General features: G+C 32.8%; 1 protein-coding gene and 1 pseudogene across 1 annotated transcript; both read left to right on the forward strand.

Annotated features, from left to right (window-relative positions):
• On the forward strand, nt 8,180–11,700 carry LOC108662604 (annotated as a pseudogene).
• LOC18595085 (probable disease resistance protein At1g12280) lies at nt 14,795–18,652 on the forward strand. Its single transcript, XM_018123412.1, has 2 exons — nt 14,795–17,554; nt 18,330–18,652. The coding sequence occupies exon 1, from the start codon at nt 14,795–14,797 to the stop codon at nt 17,504–17,506; it is 2,712 nt and encodes a 903-aa protein (XP_017978901.1). The 3' UTR covers nt 17,507–17,554; nt 18,330–18,652.

A 19,738-nucleotide genomic window follows, 5' to 3' on the forward strand; every position in this document is an offset into this window, starting at 1 on the left:
GATGCCTCCCCCCAAACGTTGAGCAGATTTTCAACCCTTTTATCCTTGTTTTCGCCAAGTTGTCAGCTTGTTAGTTGGCTTCCTTGAAGTACACCCGTATAGATGGCTCATCATCGATGCAACATTCATGATAATACAATTGTTGTAGACACATCTCATCTATAAACTTTTTGAATGTTCTTCTTGTATAAACACTTGAAGCATGCTTTTCAATATCTTTGAAAATTTGGCTTGAAACTGGCTCTGTATGGATGGATATGTAATCTTCACCAATCTCATTATTTCAAATATTTTTAATTCCATCTTCAATTGCTCTAACAAATTCCATTAATGTCTTCCTCTCTTTTGCAAGAGAAGCTATAAAAGAATTCAAACCTTTGCAACGTGATGTACTCGTAATTGTTTTGAAACAATGACCACTCAAGTGTGATTGGGCCCATATATGCTTCTTTTTATACATCTCATCTATCCGATGTCCTTGTAATGCAAACTTTTTTACCATCTCTTTCCATTCTTTTTCAAACTTATCAATCGTCCACCAAGATTTCGTGCAAGCTTTAAACTTCTAAACGAATCCAGGTAGTGGTACGTTTGCTTGGGCATTACGAGCCAGATGCCAAGAGCATAACCTATGTCGTACTCCAGGGAACACCATTTCCAATGCCTTTCTCATAGCTCGGTCCCCATCAATAACCACAGATATTGGCTTTTTGTTCATCATACATTCTAAAAATGTGGTCAAAGACCAAATATAGCTTTCAGCATCTTCATTTGTGAGCAATGCTAATGCAAAAATGGTGGTCATGTGATGATGGTTCACACCAATGAAAACCAAAAGAGGCAAATTAAATGTGTTTTTCTTATAAGTTGTGTCATATGCCAAAACATCACCGAAACAAGCATAATCTAATCTTGATATAGAATCAGCCCAAAATAAATTCTTTAGTTTGTTATCATCATAAGTCGTGTGCTTCATGTAGAATCCATTATCTATTTCTTTTTTCACTCCAAAATATAACAGCGTTGCTTGAACATCACCATCATTTACTTTAGCATGTCTTTCGGCTGCCATACGATTATAAAAATCTTTACGAGTAAAACCAACATTTTGAATGCCCCCCACTTGAGCTGAAAAAACATTCATCACTTGACACGTTTTGATACCTGCAACTTTCATAGCTTTTGCTTCATAGACATCAGCTACTTTAATATGCCTATTCAAACAAATAAAACATATTTGAGCGGGATTTACCATTTGATGATTATGTTCAAGTTCACAATGTGAAACATACCATTTTCCTGTATCTTTGTTTAGAATGATCCGAATGTTAGCCTTGCAATCTGTTCTAGATCACCTTTTAGGTTCTCGCACCCGGTTCTCTAGCTTTTCCCATTTTTCAGCCCTATGTCCTTCCTTCGAACAAGCAAAATGCTTCATAACTTCAATTCCATTTTTGTTTCGCCTACAGCTACCTTTTTGAACACCAAGGCCCATGGCACAAGCATATGCTTTATAAAATTCATAAACATCTTCTAAATCATCAAACTCCAAACCTAGTATTTCATCTTTTGAAAGTTCATGCAAATATTTTGCATCTGACAAATTATTTTCTTTACTCTCCATTAACCTACACATATTAAACATAAATAATATATAATTACGACCTTAAATACTCATGAAATATTTAATAAAAAACTTACTACACTATAATAATATTGGAGGATAAGTATAAAAAGTAGTATAATGAAAATTATCAAATTCACAATACCAAAGCTAGTATAATTTAATGGTTTAGGGTTTAGTATATAAGTTTTAAGGTGTAGCATTTTGGGTATAAGGATTGAGTATTATTGTTAACAATACCTGCACGAGGTGAGCATGGTGGGGAGAGCAAAGTTAAAGAAAACACAGCACGTACAACAAAATAGACAATTGATAGGATAGTGGTAAGCAGACCAAACGTCAGGGTGCCAGTAGAAATTGCTTTATAATGCTTGTGAAGACCATCTCCAACGTCTGGCAGAAAACTCCCTTAGTGGAGGAGAGTCATCTCTTTAATGGACTCTACAATGATATAACAGAAGTTGGCCTTGGTATAGTATCTTGTTCTGCAAACTGTTTGACGAAGGATGGGCTTGCTGTTGTAAAGCTAGTACAGCAAAATTGTCCAGTTATTGAAGGTGAATATGAGGGTCCTCCACCTCCAACCTCTGGCAAAAAATTCCTTTAGTAGGGGAAACTCCTTCTTTTGAAGGACTTTTTTTTTATGCCGTTTTAATAGAAACCATTTATCTGCTTTGCTTTTAGTCAATGGCTAAAATTTTATATTATAAATAGGATTGACATTATAATAAATCAGCAAATCAAAATTGAAAATGTATAACAACAAAAATAAAAACACATGTAATTTAAAGTTATCATTAAAAAGCCTAAACATTACGATTAAAAATCATTAACGTAAAGTAATAAGAATTTACATAAAAACTCATAAAAGAGAAATAACTAAATTTTAAATCTTAACATAAATATGTGAAAGTTAACATAACAAGTCAATTAAGTTAAAAAAATCTAAATTTAATGAAAAATAAATATTTAAATTTATATTCTAGGGCTAAAAGTGTTTAATGATATAAAGATTTTAATTTTTAAATAAAGAATAATAAGGATAAAAATAATTATAGTTCAAAATTGACGTAGAAAAGCCTTATCGTAAAACTGTAAAGAATTGACGTAAAAACTTATAAAAGTTGAATAACTAAATTTTAAATCTTAACATAAATGTATGAGAGTTAACGTAACAAGTCAATTAAGTAAAAAAAATCTAAATCTAATAAAAGAAAATATTTAAATTTATACTCTCGGGGCTGAAAGTGTTTAACGATAAAAAAATTTTAATTTTTCAATTAAGAATAAGAAGGATAAAAATAATTATAGTTCAAAGTTGACATTGAGCTTTGACGTAAAATTGTAAGAATTGACGTTAAAACTTGTAAAGGTAGAATAACTAAATTTTAAATCTTAACGTAAGTTTGTGAGAGTTAACGTAATAAGTCAACTAAGTAAAAATAATCTAAATTTAATAAAAACAAATATTTAATTTATATTCTCAGGCTGAAAGTGTTTAACGACATAATAAATAAAGAATAATAAGAATAAAAATAATTATAGTTCAAAATTGATGTAGAAAAGTTTTAACGTAAAACTGTAAGAATTGACGTAAAAACTTATAAAAGTGGAATAACTAAATTATAAATCTTAATGTAAACGTGTGAGAGTTAACGTAATAAGTCAATTAAGTAAAAACAACATAAATTTAATGAAAAATAAATATTTAAATTTATATTTTTTGATTGAAAGTGTTTAATGATAAAGAAATTTTAATTTTTAAATAAAGAATAATAAGGATAAAAATTATGATAGTTCAAAGTTGATATGAAAAAGCCTTGACATAAAACTGTAAGAATTGACGTAAAAACTTGTAAAAGTGAAATTACTAAATTTTAAATCTTAACGTAAATGTATGAGACTTTACGTAACAAGTCAATCAAGTAAAAAAAATTTAAATTTAATAAAAGCAAATATTTAAATTTATATTCTCTAGCTAAAAATGTTTAACGATATACGAATTTTAATTTTTAAATTAAGAATAATAAAGATAAAAAAAATTATAGTTCAAAGTTGACATGAAAAAGCCTTGACGTAAAACTGTAAGAATTGACGTAAAAACTTGTAAAGTTGAAATAACTAAATTTTAAATCTTAGTGTAAATGTATGAGAGTTAACATAACAAGTCAACCAAGTAAAAAAAATCTAAATTTAATAAAAAAATATTTAAATTTATATTCTCGAGCTGAAAGTGTTTAACGATATACAAATTTTAAGTTTTGAATTAAGAATAATAAAGATAAAAATAATTATAGTTCAAAATTGATATGAAAAAGTCTTAACGTAAAACTGTAAGAATTGAAGTAAAAACTTGTAAATGTGGAATAATTAAATTTTAAGTCTTAACGTGAGAGTTAACATAACAAGTCAATTAAGTAAAAATAATCTAAATTTAATAAAAAGAAAATATTTAAATTTATATTCTCAGGCTGAAAATGTTTACCCATATAAAAAATTTAATTTTTAAATTAAGAATAATAAGGATAAAAATAATTATAGTTCAAAGTTGACATGGAAAATCTTGATGTAAAACTGTAAAAATTGACGTAAAAACTTATAAATGTGGAATAACTAAATTTTAAATCTTAACGTAAGTGTGTGAGAGTTAACGTAACAAGTCAATTAAGTAAAAACAATCTAAATTTAATAAAAATAAATATTTAAATTTATGTTTTCAGACTAAAAGTGTTTAACAATATACAAATTTTAATTTTTAAACAAAGATAATAAGGATAAAAATAATTATAGTTCAAAATTAGCATAGAAAAGCATTGACGTAAAACTGCAAGAATTGACGTAAAAACTTATAAGAGTAAAATAACTAAATTTTAAATCTTAACATAAGTGTGTGGGAGTTAACGTATAAGTCAATTAAGTAAAAAAAATCTATATTTAATAAAAAATAAATATTTAAATTTCTATTTTCTCAAGCAATAAGTGTTTAACGATATGCAAATTTTAATTTTTAAATAAAAAATAATAATGATAAAAATAATTATAGTTCAAAATTGACGTAGGAAAGTCCTGACGTAAAACTGTAAGAATTGACGTAAAAACTTGTAAAAGTGGAATAACTAAATTTTAAATCTTAACGTAAGCGTGTGAGAGTTAACATAACAAGCCAATTAAGTAAAAACAATCTAATTTTAATGAAAAATAAATATTTAAATTTATACTCTCGGGTTCAAAATATTTAACGATATACAAATTTTAATTTTTAAATAAAAAATAATAAGGATAAGAATAATTATAGTTTAAAGTTACTATTAGAAGGGTTTGACGTTAAGTTGTAAGAATTGACGTAAAATCTTATAAAGGTATAATAAACATATTTAAAATCTTAACGTTAATCTGTAAGAGTTAATGTAACTAGTAATAAGAATAAATTTTATTGAATTAAATTAATTAAATATAATTTTAACATTAAAATAAAATTATTTTTATAATTTATAGTAAATAATAAAATAAAATTAAAAGTAAAATAACTTTTAAAATAACTTAAATAAGTTTAAAAATTATCTACGTTATTATCTTAAAATAGATAAGTTTAAAAATTATATATGTTATTTACCTATTAACCTGTTATACATGCTTTTTATTTATTTTTTAAAAAATTTTTAATTATTGACCTTACAGTAAAGGTAAACTTACTGTAGTGTTCATGTAAAAGTGTAAAGCCAATACTGATAATATATGTTACTAATTCTATATGTTATGTTATTTATCACTTACCAGGACTAGTTGAATGTAAATTGTTGTCTAGCTGTTCTGTAGTTTTATGGTAATGATGGTCTAAAATTTCAATGGCAATTCGAGTTGTTAGTCAATCTGCCTAACATTATCTTACTAGGTATCTTGTCGGTAATGCAAGATGCATATAGTCAAAAAAGAAAATAGTGGTATTACTATTCTAGTTAAAAGCTTGTCCTAGATTGAAAGCAATGTGTTCATTGATAATTCAATCTAAATTATTTTAGCACCAACCAATCACCAGTGCTAATGGCCGACGAGAACTCTCAATAAATTGGCAGAAAAGCGTTGCATCTTCCTGTCAATCACTCAGAAATTCATCAAAATAATTAGTCTCCTCAAACCCATAATTCATTTCATTCTTCTTTCTTCATCTATCAACTATTTTGATCACTAAATCATGGGAAATTTCTGCTTAATCTCAATCTCAACGGACAACACAGTCTCTGCTTGCTGGGATTGCATTGCTGGGCAAGCAAGTTACGCATGTGGCATTATTCATCTTAAAATTAAGATGGAGACTGAAATCTTCAAATTTTCTATTGAACAAATAATAATGCTATATTTCCAATGAAATGATGTGGCATACAAATAAAATTTTGAAGGACAAGTACTTGGGAATAGATTATTTTATGATGCACAATCTTCTAACTTGGAAAGGAGTCCTTTAGTGGTGTCTAGCGACTAAGGTGGTGAACGAGAATGCTGCTGTAAATTAAGATGAGGGAATGGCTGTGCTTTAAAATGAAGATCCACAATAGAATGTGGTTTTCTAGAAAACTTTTACAAATAAATTCAGCACTTCTTAGTATGGCTATGTAGGCTGGAGTGGGTGATGACCAATAGAAAGAGATGTAAGAAGAATATGATCAATGATATATAATGTGTGTGAGGGGGTTAAGATTAATCCATGCGCTTAGAAGGTTCTGGTTAGCTGCTGCATAAGCTTAGGCGGCTGTGTTCCATGGGGATATAATCTGTAGCTTTTTTTTTTTAAATTGAGGGAAGGGGACTCGAATCATATTTTTTAAATAGACAGATCATACACCAACCAATAAGTTAAATGTTCAAGTGTTTATGATCTATAGTTTTGCTTTTCTAACCGTTCATGACAGTAAAGTTTATTAGATGGATGATTGTGCAGGAGGATGTTGTTTGGACTACAATCCATGTGATCATCCTTGTGTGTTTTTGGAGTGTGAGGAATTGACACTAACAATAGAGATGTTGTCTAAATGGCTGAGAACACAGGTCATAAAATATTTCAAACTTCCTGAGAAAAAAATGTTAAGAAACTAGGATTAATCACGTCTGCTTGGTCTGGTTTACATAAATGACATGGGAGAATGCAAGAATGCTTTTTATACAAAATAATTGGTACATTTATGCTATGCACCAAATACAATATTTAAGGCTAATGCAATCTAATTATGTAAGGTTGTCAGACATGAATTGAATTTCCAAGAATTCATATGTTATAGAAGAAAAGAAAAAACAACCTTGTGCATTATTTAAAGGCTTCGACATTGTGGTTTACAATGTTAATTCATCCAGTATGGCAACTAGTAAATTTTCCTTGCTTGGAAGGACCCAGTAATCTTTAATTCCTCATCGTCTTCATTACATGTATAGCAAACACAACATATTTGGGAACAACTATAGAAGCACTAATAAATTTTTCTGCACATTTGCCTGTGTTCTTATTCTTTGGGCAGAGACTGGTGAGTAAACAAGTTAGTCAGTTTGATGATAGCTACATGTATTTTGAAATCAACATTGAAAGAAAGGAGGGATATGCTGGAAAGAGCTAGCATGGGAGGATTTAGGTCTAATAAATTTCTGGTGCGTGGACAAGTCATGTTGGATGTTCTGAAAACTCCCATCTTTGTTTGTTCATATGGGTTTTAGTTCTGAAGACTCCCAGGTAAGCATGTAGCCTAATTTCTTGTACACACGAAAATTTAATGTAATTTTTTGATACGATATGTCTCAAAAAAAATATGTGTTTTTTAGTTATTTATATGATAGTTTATTGATTTTAAAAATTTGATTTTTATGTTGTTCTTTACTGAATTTAAAATTTTGTTTGTTCTTAATTATGAGTGAACCTGAATTTTAATTTTAATATTTATTTGATTTTATATTTTGAATTATTAATAAATTACATATATTAGATGTGACATAAATTTCATGGGTTGGGTTTGGGTTGATTAATTGAATATCCATAAACTAAAGAGATTTGAAATATCAAGACTTAACAAGTTCGGATATTTAAAGAGGATTACTCATTTAATTTGTGTAAGATTCAGATAGTAACTTTCAAATATTAATAGAGTATTTATAGGGTTCGATTATTTAGGTAAATTATAAGATTTGGATATGAATAATTAAAAAATAACTAGTATCTTATTTGTTATTATTCCTAAACCTCACCTCCTTAATTCATAAATGTTTTTAAAGTAAAATTAAATAAATAGAGTAAACATGAACTTATTTGGACTTACATTTTCAATTCATCCACTTCTAATATATTTGGACTAGTTTGTATTGCGGTAATTGTGTTGGTTATAAACTATAGAATAAAAATCAAATAGAAAGCAATTTAAGATGAATTTGACTAATTTTGTATATTTCATCGAATGTGTATTAATAAAAAATTTAAAAAATCCATATTACTCATATTTAATGACAATAAAATTATGTAAAAACCAAATTAGTTAATAAAAGTATATTAAAATAAATAACTAAACATTTATCCTGATTTATTACAAATTAAAATTTGAATATCTATAACATTTTGGGGCTTCTTCGCTTAACCACACGTAGACTTTAGTGAGTGCTTAGAAAGAGTAAACAACATTTCTAAAAAAAAGCTGGACGAACTGCATGCTAAGTGTCTTATATTTGATCAATCTGTGTGCAATGTGGGTCATACTCTAATAATTCTAATAATAAACCAGACAAAGCTGAGTCTACCAGATTTCTCTTCTTTAAATCTAAGCCCCAACCTAGCTTGGTCCGCCCATTCAAATAAAATCCAAGAGCATAACTCTATCTCCGAACATTACGAAGCAAAGGAGGAAACTCCAAGAGGTCAAGTAAGCTCAGTTCTTGTGAGGATGGCTCTTTCATGCACCAGATTGTGGGGTGCTTCGACAAAGTTCAATCTAAATTATTTTAGTATTAATCAACAATTCCAATGCTAATGGTCGATAAAAACTATATGTCAATGCATTAGTCAGTATTATTAGTTGTATCTTCCTTGATCACTCAGGAAATCATCAAAACAATTAGTCTCCTCAAACCCACAATTCATTTCATTCTTCTTTCTTCATCTATCAGATATTTTGATCATGGGCAATTTGTGCTCAGTCTCAATCTCAATGGAGGGCACTGTCTCTCGTTGCTGGGATTGCGTTGTTGGACAAGCAAGTTACACATGCAAGCTTGAAGATAATCTTAAAGCTCTGAGGAAGGAATTAGAGGAACTGCAAGCGCGAAGGGATGACGTGAACCGGAGGGTAGATCTTGCTGAACAACAACGTATGAAGCGGCTCAACGAAATTCGACTCTGGCTTTCAAGGGTGCAGACTGCGGAAGCAGAAGCTGAGGTGTTGATCAAAGATGGTCCTCAACAAATTCAGAAATTATGTTTTGCTGGCTGCTTCTCCAAGAATTGTAAGTCTAGCTACAACTTTGGTAAACAAGTGACTAGAAAACTTACAGAAATAGTTGATCTAAAGAATGCATGAGTTTTTGAAAGGGTAGCTGAGAATGAACTTGCAGCCCAAGTGGATGTAAGACCCGTCGGATCCACGGTGGGTTTGGAACGGACATTTGATGAAGTCTGGCGCTTACTTGAACAAAATAATGTGGGTAGTATTGGGTTACATGGCTTGGGAGGAGTTGGTAAAACAACACTCTTGACACAAATTAACAACAAGTTAAGCAATGACCTAATCGGTTATGATGTCGTAATTTGGGTGGTGGTGTCTAAAGATCACAACATCGAGAAAGTTCAAGAAAAAATTGGTGAAAAGGTTGGCCTTTCTCATAACGAGACATGGAAGAATAAAAGTTTTGATGAGAAAGCTATAGAAATTTGGAGAGTTTTGAGCAAAAAAAAGTTTTTTCTGCTGTTGGATGATGTGTGGGAAAGGGTGGATTTGATCAAAGTTGGAATACCTGAACCAGATCAGGAAAATGGTTCTAAATTAATTTTTACAACTCGCTTCTTAGCTGTATGTGGACAAATGGGAGCTCATAAGGTTATCAAAGTAGAGTGTTTAAGCAAAGATGACGCTTGGAAATTGTTTAAAGATAAGGTTGGGGAAGAAACCCTTGACAGCCATCTAGAGATTCGAGGGCTGGCTAAACAAGTTGTTGATGAGTGTGAAGGACTACCTCTTGCACTGATTACAATTGGTCGTGCCATGGCTTACAAGATGACGCCTAAACATTGGGAATATGCAATTAAGGTACTGCAAGAGTTTCCGCATAAATTAGCAAGCATGGATAAAAAGGTGTATTCTCTTTTAAAATTTAGTTATGATAACTTACCTAAGAATACGATGAGATCTTGTCTTTTATACTGTAGTTTGTATCCCGAAGATTTTGAAATTCCCATTGATGAGCTAAAAGATTATTGGTTTTGCGAGGGATTTTTGGACGAATTTGACAACATAATTGATGCTCGAATGCAAGGGGAGGACATTATCAATTCTCTTCTTAATGCTTGTTTATTAGAAAGATGTAAAGATTCTGCAGAATGTGTAAAGATGCATGATGTGATCCGTGACATGACTTTATGGATAGCATGTGAGTGTGAAGCACTCGAGAAGAGATTTTTTGTAAAAACAGGGCTAAGAGCAATTAAGGCATTTGATGTTGAAAATTGGGAAGGTGTAAGAATGTCATTGATGTATTGTCAAATTAAAGATTTACGAGGAACACCTACATGCCCTAATCTTCAAACTTTATTTCTCAATAGTTGTAGATTGAAGGTGATTAGTGATGGTTTCTTCCAATTTATGCGCAATCTGAGAGTTCTAAACTTGTCATCAAACTACTTGCTTAAGGAGTTGCCACAGGGAATTTCAGAACTGATTTCACTAGAATGCCTCGATCTACATGAGACATACATATCAGAGTTACCAATTCAGCTGAATAAGTTATCAAAACTGAAATATTTGGACTTGAGGCGGACATCCCATCTCCATAAAATCCCACAACAATTGATATGTAAATTTTCAATGTTGCAAATATTCAAAATGTCTCCGATCAATTTTATCGACGTTGGAATAGACAATGCCCTAAGTAGCAGTGGAGATAGTTTAATAGAGGAATTGAAATGCTTGCAACATTTGAAGGTGCTGTGGATAGAAATACGCACTGATTTTGCTCTTGAAAGCCTTTTGAGCTGCCACAACTTACGAGGATGCACTGAGGGACTATACCTTCGAGGTTTGAGGGAGACAAAGGTATTCAGTGTTTTGTTTTCAGAAAATATGGAGCGTTTAAGGAACCTACAAATTATGGAGTGTGATAGCATAGAAGAGATGGTAACAAGGAATATAGACAAGGAATTAGGGGAAAGAAGAATGATACAAACCTCCTCGCCTTTTCCCACTAATAGTAATACTATCACTCCTTGCTTTCATGCACTGAGCAAGATTTCAATATACAGTTGTCGTAGCTTGAGGAACCTGACATGGCTTATGTTTGCTCCAAATCTGACGCAGCTTGAGGTAGCCTGGTGCGAAAGAATGAAAGAAATAATAAGTGAAGTGAGTGAAGTTGCAAATGTGGTTGGAATTTCGAATCCAAGCCCATTTGCTAAGCTAGAAAGGCTTCATTTAGAAACTCTACTTGAATTGAAGAGCATATACAGGGATGCCCTACCCTTTCCATGCTTGAGAGAAATCATAGTATTGGACTGCCCAAAATTGAAGAAGCTTCCGCTCAACTGTGACAGTGCAAAGGGAAATCAAATCAGCATTGTAGGAAATGAAGAGTGGTGGAAACAGGTTCAATGGAAGGATGATGTCACTCGATCTATTTTTTTACCCTCTTTCAGACTTCCATCACGATCATCTAAAGAGCCAGATTGGAAGGATGAAGCCAATCTAAATGCTTTCGACATCTTATTCTAAAGACCGCAGAGGAAAGGTGCGTGATATTTCAAAAGCAATTTTTCCTTTATTTTTCTCTCTTATATTATCATTGTCTTCAAAGGTGAGATAGCATGCTAACTGTTTGCTATAGTAAGGTCTCTAAAATTCCTATCCTAGTAGTATTTAATTTATTCATCAATCATTCTAATCTTCTTACAACTACAATAATCACTTCTATTTCTTTTGTTTCTTTACTAATTTTAAAAGTTCAAACTATCTCCAACACTACTCACAATAACACCAAAATCAACAAATTTTCTATTGAACAAAGAATAATGCAATATCTTCAATGAAATGATGTGGTATAGAAATAGAATTTTGAAGGGCTAGTGCTTGGGAATGGATTCTTACATGATGCACAATCATCTGCTTGATATGGTTTACATAAATGACATTGGAAAATTCAAGATTAATGCTCTTAATACAAAATAATTGGTACATTTATGCTACACACCAAATGCTATATTGAAGGCCAATGCATCATAATTATGTAAGGTTGTCAGACATGAATTGAATTTCCAAGAATTCATATGTTATACAGGAAAAGAAGAACAACCTTCTGCATTAATAAAGGCTTCAACATTCTGGTTTACAATGTTAATTCATCCAGTATGGTAACTATAAATTTTCCTTGCTTGGAAGGATCCAGTAACCTTGAATTCTTCATCGTCTTCATTACATGTACAGCAAACACTATATATTTGGGAACAACTACAGAAGCACTAATAAATTTTTCTACATGTTTGCATGTCTTCTTATTCTTTGGGCAGAGACTGGTGCATGGACAAATCAATCAGCTTGATGATAGCTACATGTATATTGAAATCAACATTGAAAGAAAGGAGGGATTCTGGAAAGAGAGAGAATGGGACGATTTAGGTCTAAATTTCTGGAGTTATAAAACAATGAAGAACTTATCACAAAGTATTGTTACTTTTTTCTTTTCTCTTTTCAACTCTAGTTTGCCATGGACTTTCAAGAATGTAATTTGTATGCTCTATTTTGTGTGGTTGTATTGTTTATATCATATCCGAAACTTGATTTGTTTGGTGAAATTTGCATTTACATCTATCATTTGATATTTCTCAACTAAAATGAAACAAGATTAGACCTGTTTTCTTGTAAATTGCTGCTTGCTGCATTTTAGTTCTTGTCGTGAGGTTTGTCATCTAAATCATTGCTGCTTGCTGCATTTGGTATGGTGAATGTCAGAAGCTGACTAATGACACGGCTTGTTTTAGAAATTTTGGGATCACAAATGGTGATCATGTTTTGTTATGATGAATACATTTGTTTAGTTTTATGGAGGTTGTGAATTTGAATAATAGTAGTATTTTTACAATTTGGAAGATTGGACTGAACCATAGCTAAAAGGTTGTATGTTCTCACTGTCATGGGTTAATTACATTTAGCATTCGAACTATCGAGTTGATATCTAAAGTTTAAAGATTTGCAATCAAGTATTATTTTTGTTAAGCAATTTGCAGTTTTAACTAACAACATTAGTTGTATGATAAATACACTTTTTGTCTACATGAAACAGTTTGTTTTAGCAGCTGAATTACAAAACAAAGAGAAAGGAATTGCAAATGAATGGATATCTAGTTATACAGGCAAATGATTTGGGTTCATAACATAAAGTCGTACCTTGCATTGGCTGTTTCGAGCACTGCACTTGTCAGCTGCTAAGTCCAACCTCAAAACGAAAGCTGCAGCATCGGTGTACCTGAGGACAACAAATCCATTAATAATGCCTACTCATATATGGTTTGCTTAAATATGCAAACAAGGTAATTGCCTATAAACAGATTTTTCAAATTTTCTGGCAGTTCAACACATACAACAGCAATCTTATGAGCGGTATGAGAAAGTGCCAAAACATGGGCACTTGCTTGTGAAACCAAGATCAAAAGGAAGTACTTACTGGACCCTACAACTAAACAAAGGCCAAAATTGGCTTGACAAATGACATCACAGCTCACAAGCTTCAGTCTACTCAACTTGAGCTCCCTTGTTCAATGAAGAAAGGTCCCCAAAAGCATAGCAATTACATAGTAACAATCCCAAAAAAAAAAACGCATTTTTTTTATAAAATCTTAGAGGTTGAATAATGGGTAGGTAGCACTACCAGCTTGCTCAACTCAGCTTTGTTCTACACATACAGACAGAGTAAAAAAAAGGTTGGGTGATGCTGATTAATTGATTTTGCCTCATATCAATTCGTTAAATTAACACTAAAAGGGGTGGGATCGAATATCAAAACAAAAAAAAAAGTTGAAATCTAAGAATCTTAAGTTCTAAATTTACAACACAGTCTTCTACTAATGTATAAGTAAAGATTTTTGTAGAGAGAGGGGAGAGAGGAGAGGCTGACAGCTTATCGGCATTGGAGATGAGCTTGTTGGGTTGGCCCCGATGTTCTCCACTTCACGTCCTCCTTCCCATTCCCTCGGGCATGGGTTCTAGCAACCACACTGCTGGATGGCAATGGGCCATTTAATCTTCGGTACCCAATATATTTGGATTTTGGGATGAATTTGCATTGGGGAGTTTGCTATTTCTTTTGAATTCCGGTAAGATATGATTATCATACTTGTCTTCAACAAAAATTATGACCTTTTTTTAGTTATTTAAATTGTTATTTGTTGCATTTCAGAATTTGTCTGTAATAAAAATATAAAAGTTATATTTTGGAAACCATCAAATATAATCCCTACAAATAAATCAATACATAAATGTCTTTTTACTTTTTCAAAATTAGGGGGATGAACAGTTAATTAAGCTTGGAGGCCTTGCAGGAAAGGCCCTGATAGCACTCGTACCGATCTCTCCTCACAATCTACATTATGATTTATTAATCTGCATAATTTTACATCAAAACAGTCAAAAGAGCATCAATTTCTTTTTCTTTTGTGAATTAAAAAAAGGAGCATCGATATAAAGGAGTCAAAGTAGTAGCATTGTAATTCAAAAAGAAAACACTAGTATTATTATTCTAGTTAAAGCTTGTCCCTTTTTCTTCCACCATATTATTTTAGTACCAACCTAATGCTAATGGCCAACAAAAACTCCAAGCACATTAGCACAAAAGCATTGCATCTTCCTGTCGATCACTCAGAAATCCATCAAAACAATTAGCCTCCTCTAACCCACAACTCATTTCATTCTTCTGTCCTCATCTATCAAATATTTTGATCACTAAATCATGGGAAATTTGTGCTCAGTCTCAATCTCAATGGAGGACACTATCTCTCGTTGCTGGGACTTCGTTGCTGGACAAGCAAGTTACACATCCAAGCTTGAAGCTAATCTTAAAGCTCTGAGTGTGGAAGCGGCCAAACTGAAAGCTCGAAGGGATGACGTGAACCAGAGGCTAGATCTTGCTGAACAACAACGTATGAAACCGCTTAACGAAGTTCAACTCTGGCTTTCAAGTGTGCAGACTGCGGAAGCAGAAGCTGAGGTGTTGATCAAAGATGGTCCTCAACAAATTCAGAAATTATGTGTTGCTGGCTGCTTCTCCAAGAATTGTAAGTCTAGCTACAACTTTGGTAAACAAGTGAGTAGAAAACTTGCAGAAATAGTTGATCTAAAGAATGCAGGAGTTTTTGAAAGTATAGCTGAGAATGAACTTGCAGTCCAAGTGGATGTAAGACCCGCCGGATCCACGGTGGGTTTGGAACGGATATTTGATAAAGTCTGGTGCTTACTTGAACAAAACGATGTGGGTATTATTGGTTTACATGGCTTGGGAGGAGTTGGTAAAACAACACTCTTGACCCAAATTAACAATAAGTTAAGCAATGAGCTAATCGGTTATGATGTTGTAATTTGGGTGGTGGTGTCTAAAGATCACAACATCGAAACAGTTCAAGAAAAAATTGGTGAAAACCTTGGCCTTTCACGTGGTGAGACATGGAAGAATAAAAGTTTTGATAAGAAAGCTGTAGAAATTTGGAGAGTTTTGAGCAGAAAAAAGTTTGTTCTGCTGTTGGATGATGTGTGGGAGCGGGTGGATTTGATCAAAGTTGGAATACCTGAACCGGATCAGAAAAATGGTTCTAAATTAATTTTTACAACTCGCTCCTTAGACGTATGTGGACAAATGGGAGCTCATAAGGTTATCAAAGTAGAGTGTTTAAGCCAAGATGACGCTTGGAAATTGTTTGAAGAGAAGGTTGGGGAAGAAACCCTTGACAGCCATCCAGATATTCGAGAGTTGGCTAAACAAGTTGCTGATGAGTGCGCAGGACTACCTCTTGCACTGATTACAATTGGTCGTGCCATGGCTTACAAGACAATGCCTAAACATTGGGAATATGCAATTATGGTATTGAAAGAGTTTCCGCATAAATTAGCAAGCATGGATAAAGAGGTGTATATTCTTTTAAAATTTAGTTATGATAGCTTACCTAACGACACTATGAGATCTTGCCTTTTGTACTGTAGTTTGTATTCCGAAGATTTTGCAATTCTCATTGATGAGCTGAAAGATTATTGGTTTTATGAGGGATTTTTGAATGAATTTGACAACATAATTGATGCTCGAATGCAAGGTGAGGACATTATCAATTCTCTTCTTAGTGCTTGTTTATTAGAAAGATGTGAATACACTACAAAATATGTAAAGATGCATGATGTGATCCGCGACATGGCTTTATGGATAGCACATGAGTGTGAAGCACCTGAGAAGAGATTTTTTGTTAGAACATCAACTAAGGCACCTGATGTTGAAAAGTTGGAAAATTGGGAAGGTGTAAGAATGTCATTGATGAAAAGTCAAATTACAGAGTTACGAGGAACACCTAAATGCCCTAATCTTCAAACTTTATTTCTCAAGGATAACAAGTTGCAGGTGATTAGTGATGGTTTCTTCCAATTTATGCGCAACCTGAGAGTTCTAAACTTGTCATCAAACCAAAATCTGCATGAGTTGCCACTGGGAATTTCAGAATTGGTTTCACTAGAGTGCCTCGATCTACGATGGACATGCATATTGGAGTTGCCAAGTCAGCTGAGTAAGTTGTCAAAACTGAAATATTTGGACTTGAGGGGGACCACCGGTCTCGTTAAAATCCCACGAGAATTGATATGTAAATTTTCAATGATGCAAATATTCAAAATTTTTTTACACAATCATGTGGGGATTGATATAGACAGTTTAATAGAGGAATTGAAATGCTTGCAACATTTGAATGTGCTGTGGATAGAAATACGCACTGATTATGCTCTTGAAAGCCTTTTGAGCTGCCACCACTTACGAGGATGCACTGAAGGACTACACCTTCGAGGTTGGTGGAAGACAAAGGTATTGAGTGTTTTGTTTTTAGAAAATATGGAGCGTTTGGAGAACCTAGAAATTAAGAATTTTGATAGCATAGAAGAGATGGTAGCAAGGAATATAGAGAAGGAATTAGGGGAAAGAAGAATGATACAAACCTCCTTGCTCTTTCCCACTAATAGTAATACTATCACTCCTCGCTTTCAGGCACTGAGCAAGATTTCAATAAACAGTTGTCCAAAGTTGAAGAACCTGACTTGGCTTATTTTTGCTCCAAATCTGACGCAGCTTAAGGTACGTTCGTGCCTAAGAATGGAAGAAATAATAAGTGAAGTGAGTGAAGTTGCAAATGTGGTTGGAATTTCGAATCCAAGCCCATTTGCTAAGCTAGAAAGGCTTCATTTAGAACATCTACCTGATTTGAAGAGCATATACTGGGATGCCCTACCCTTCCCATGCTTGAGAGAAATCCGAGTATCAAGCTGCCCAAAACTGAAGAAGCTTCCGCTCAACTGTGACAGTGCAAAGGGCAATCAAATCAACATTGCTGGAACTGAAAAGTGGTGGACAGAGGTTCAATGGAAGGATGAAGTCACTCGATCTACTTTTTTACCCTCTTTCAAACTTCGATCATGATGGAAAGAGCTAGACATCCTATTCTAATCTAAAGACCGCAAAGGAAAGGTGTGTGATATTTCAGAAGTAATTTTTCCTTTATTTTTCTCTCTTATATGATCATTGTCTTCAAAGGTGAGATGGCATGCTAACTGTTTGATATAATAAGGTCTCTAAAATTCCTATCCTAATAGTATTTAATTTATCCATCAATCATTCTAATATTCTTACAACTACAATAATCGCTTCTATTTCTTGTGTTCCTTTGCTAATTTTAAAAGTTTAACTATCTCCAACACTACTCACAATAACACCAAAATCTTCAAATTTTCTATTGAACTAAGAATAATGCAATATCTTCAATGAAATGATGTGGTATAGAAATTGAATTTTGAAGGGCGAGTACTTGGGAATAGATTCTTTCATGATGCACAATCGTCTGCTTGATCCGGTTTGCATAAATGACATTGGAAAATTCAAGATTAATGCTCTTAATACAAAATAATTGGTACATTTATGCTACACACCAAATACAGTATATAAGGCTAATGCATCATAATTATGTAAGGTTGTCAGACATGAACTGAATTTCCAAACAATTCAAATGATATAGAAGAAAAGAAAAACAACCTTCTGCATTAATAAAGGCTTCAACATTCTGGTTTACAATGTTAATTCATCCCATATGGCAACTATAAATTTTCCTTGCTTCGAAGGACCCAGTAATCTTCAATTCTTCATCGTCTTCATTACATGTACAGCAAACACAACACATTTGGGAACAACAACAGAAGCACTAATAAATTTTTCTGCACGTTTGCTTTTCTTCTTATTCTTTGGGCAAAGACTGGTGCCTGGACAAGTCAATCAGCCTGATGATAGCTTCATGTATTTTGAAATCAACATTGAAAGAAAGGAGGGATGCTGGAAAGAGAAAGGATGGGATGATTTAGGTCTAATAAATTTCTGGAGTTAGAAAAAAATGAAGAACTTATCACAAAGCATTGTTGCATTTTTCTTTTCTCTTTTCAATTTTAGTTTGCCTTGGACCTTCAAGATTGTAATTTGTATGCTCTATTTGTGTGGTTGTCTTGTTTATATCATATCCTGAACTTGATTTGTTTGGTGAAATTTTTATTTATATCTATCATTTGATGTTTCTCAACTAAAAAGAGAAAAGGTTAGACCTGTTTTCTTGTAAATTGCTGCTTGCTGCATTTTAGTTCTTGTTGTGAGGTATGTCATCTAAATCATCACTGCTTGCCGCAGTTGGTATGGTGAATGTCAGATGCTGACTAATGTCAAGGCTTGTTTTAGAAATTTTGGGATCACAAATGGTGATCATGTTCTGTTATGTTGAATACTTTTGTTTAGTTTTATGGAGGTTGTGAATTTTTACAATTTGGAAGATTGGACTGAACCATAGCTAAAACCTTGTATGTTCTTATTGTCATGGGTTAATTACATTTAGCATTCAAACTATCGATTTGATATCTAAAGTTTAAAGATTTGCAATCTAGTATTATTTTTGTTAAGCTGATTGCAGTTTGAACTAATAACATTAGTTGTATGATAAATACACTTTTTGTCTACATGAAACAGTTTGTTTTATTAGCTGAATTACAAAACAAAGAGAAAGGAATGGCAAATGAATGGATATCTAGTAATACAGGCATATCATTTGGGTTCATAACATAAAGTCGCACCCTGCAGTGGCTGTTTCGAGCATTGCACTTGTCAGCTGCTAAGTTCAACCTCAAAAGGAATGCTGCAGCATCTGTGAACCTGAGGACTAGAAATCCATTAATAATGCCTACTCATATAAGGTTTGCTTACATATGCAAACAATGTATTCGCCTATAAACAGATTTTCCAACTTTACAGGCAGTTCAACACATACAACAGCAATCTTATGTGTGGTCATGAGTCCAGTGCCAAAACATGGGCATTACTTGCAATCTGAGAGTTCTAAACTTGTCTTCAAACAAGAGTCTCCATGTGGTGTCAGAGGGAACTTTAGAGTTGGTTTGACTAGAGTAACTCCATCTACAAGGGACAAACATAACATAGTTGCCAATTCAGTTTTATAGATCGTCAAAACTGCAATATTTGGACTTGAGGAGGACATCGATCTCTATAAAATCCCATGACAATTGATATGTAAATTTTCGAAGTTGCAAATATTCAAAATGTATCCAATCAATGGAGGTATTGACGGTTTAATACAGAAATTGAAATGCCTGCAACATTTGA

Source organism: Theobroma cacao, chromosome 6 (genome assembly GCF_000208745.1).
Source record: "Theobroma cacao cultivar B97-61/B2 chromosome 6, Criollo_cocoa_genome_V2, whole genome shotgun sequence".
In the NCBI taxonomy this organism is placed as follows: domain Eukaryota; kingdom Viridiplantae; phylum Streptophyta; class Magnoliopsida; order Malvales; family Malvaceae; genus Theobroma; species Theobroma cacao.

Coding starts and splice junctions, on each gene's coding strand:
- LOC18595085 (XM_018123412.1), top strand. CDS start 14,795: ATGGGAAATTTGTGCTCAGTCTCAATCTCAATGGAGGACACTATCTCT.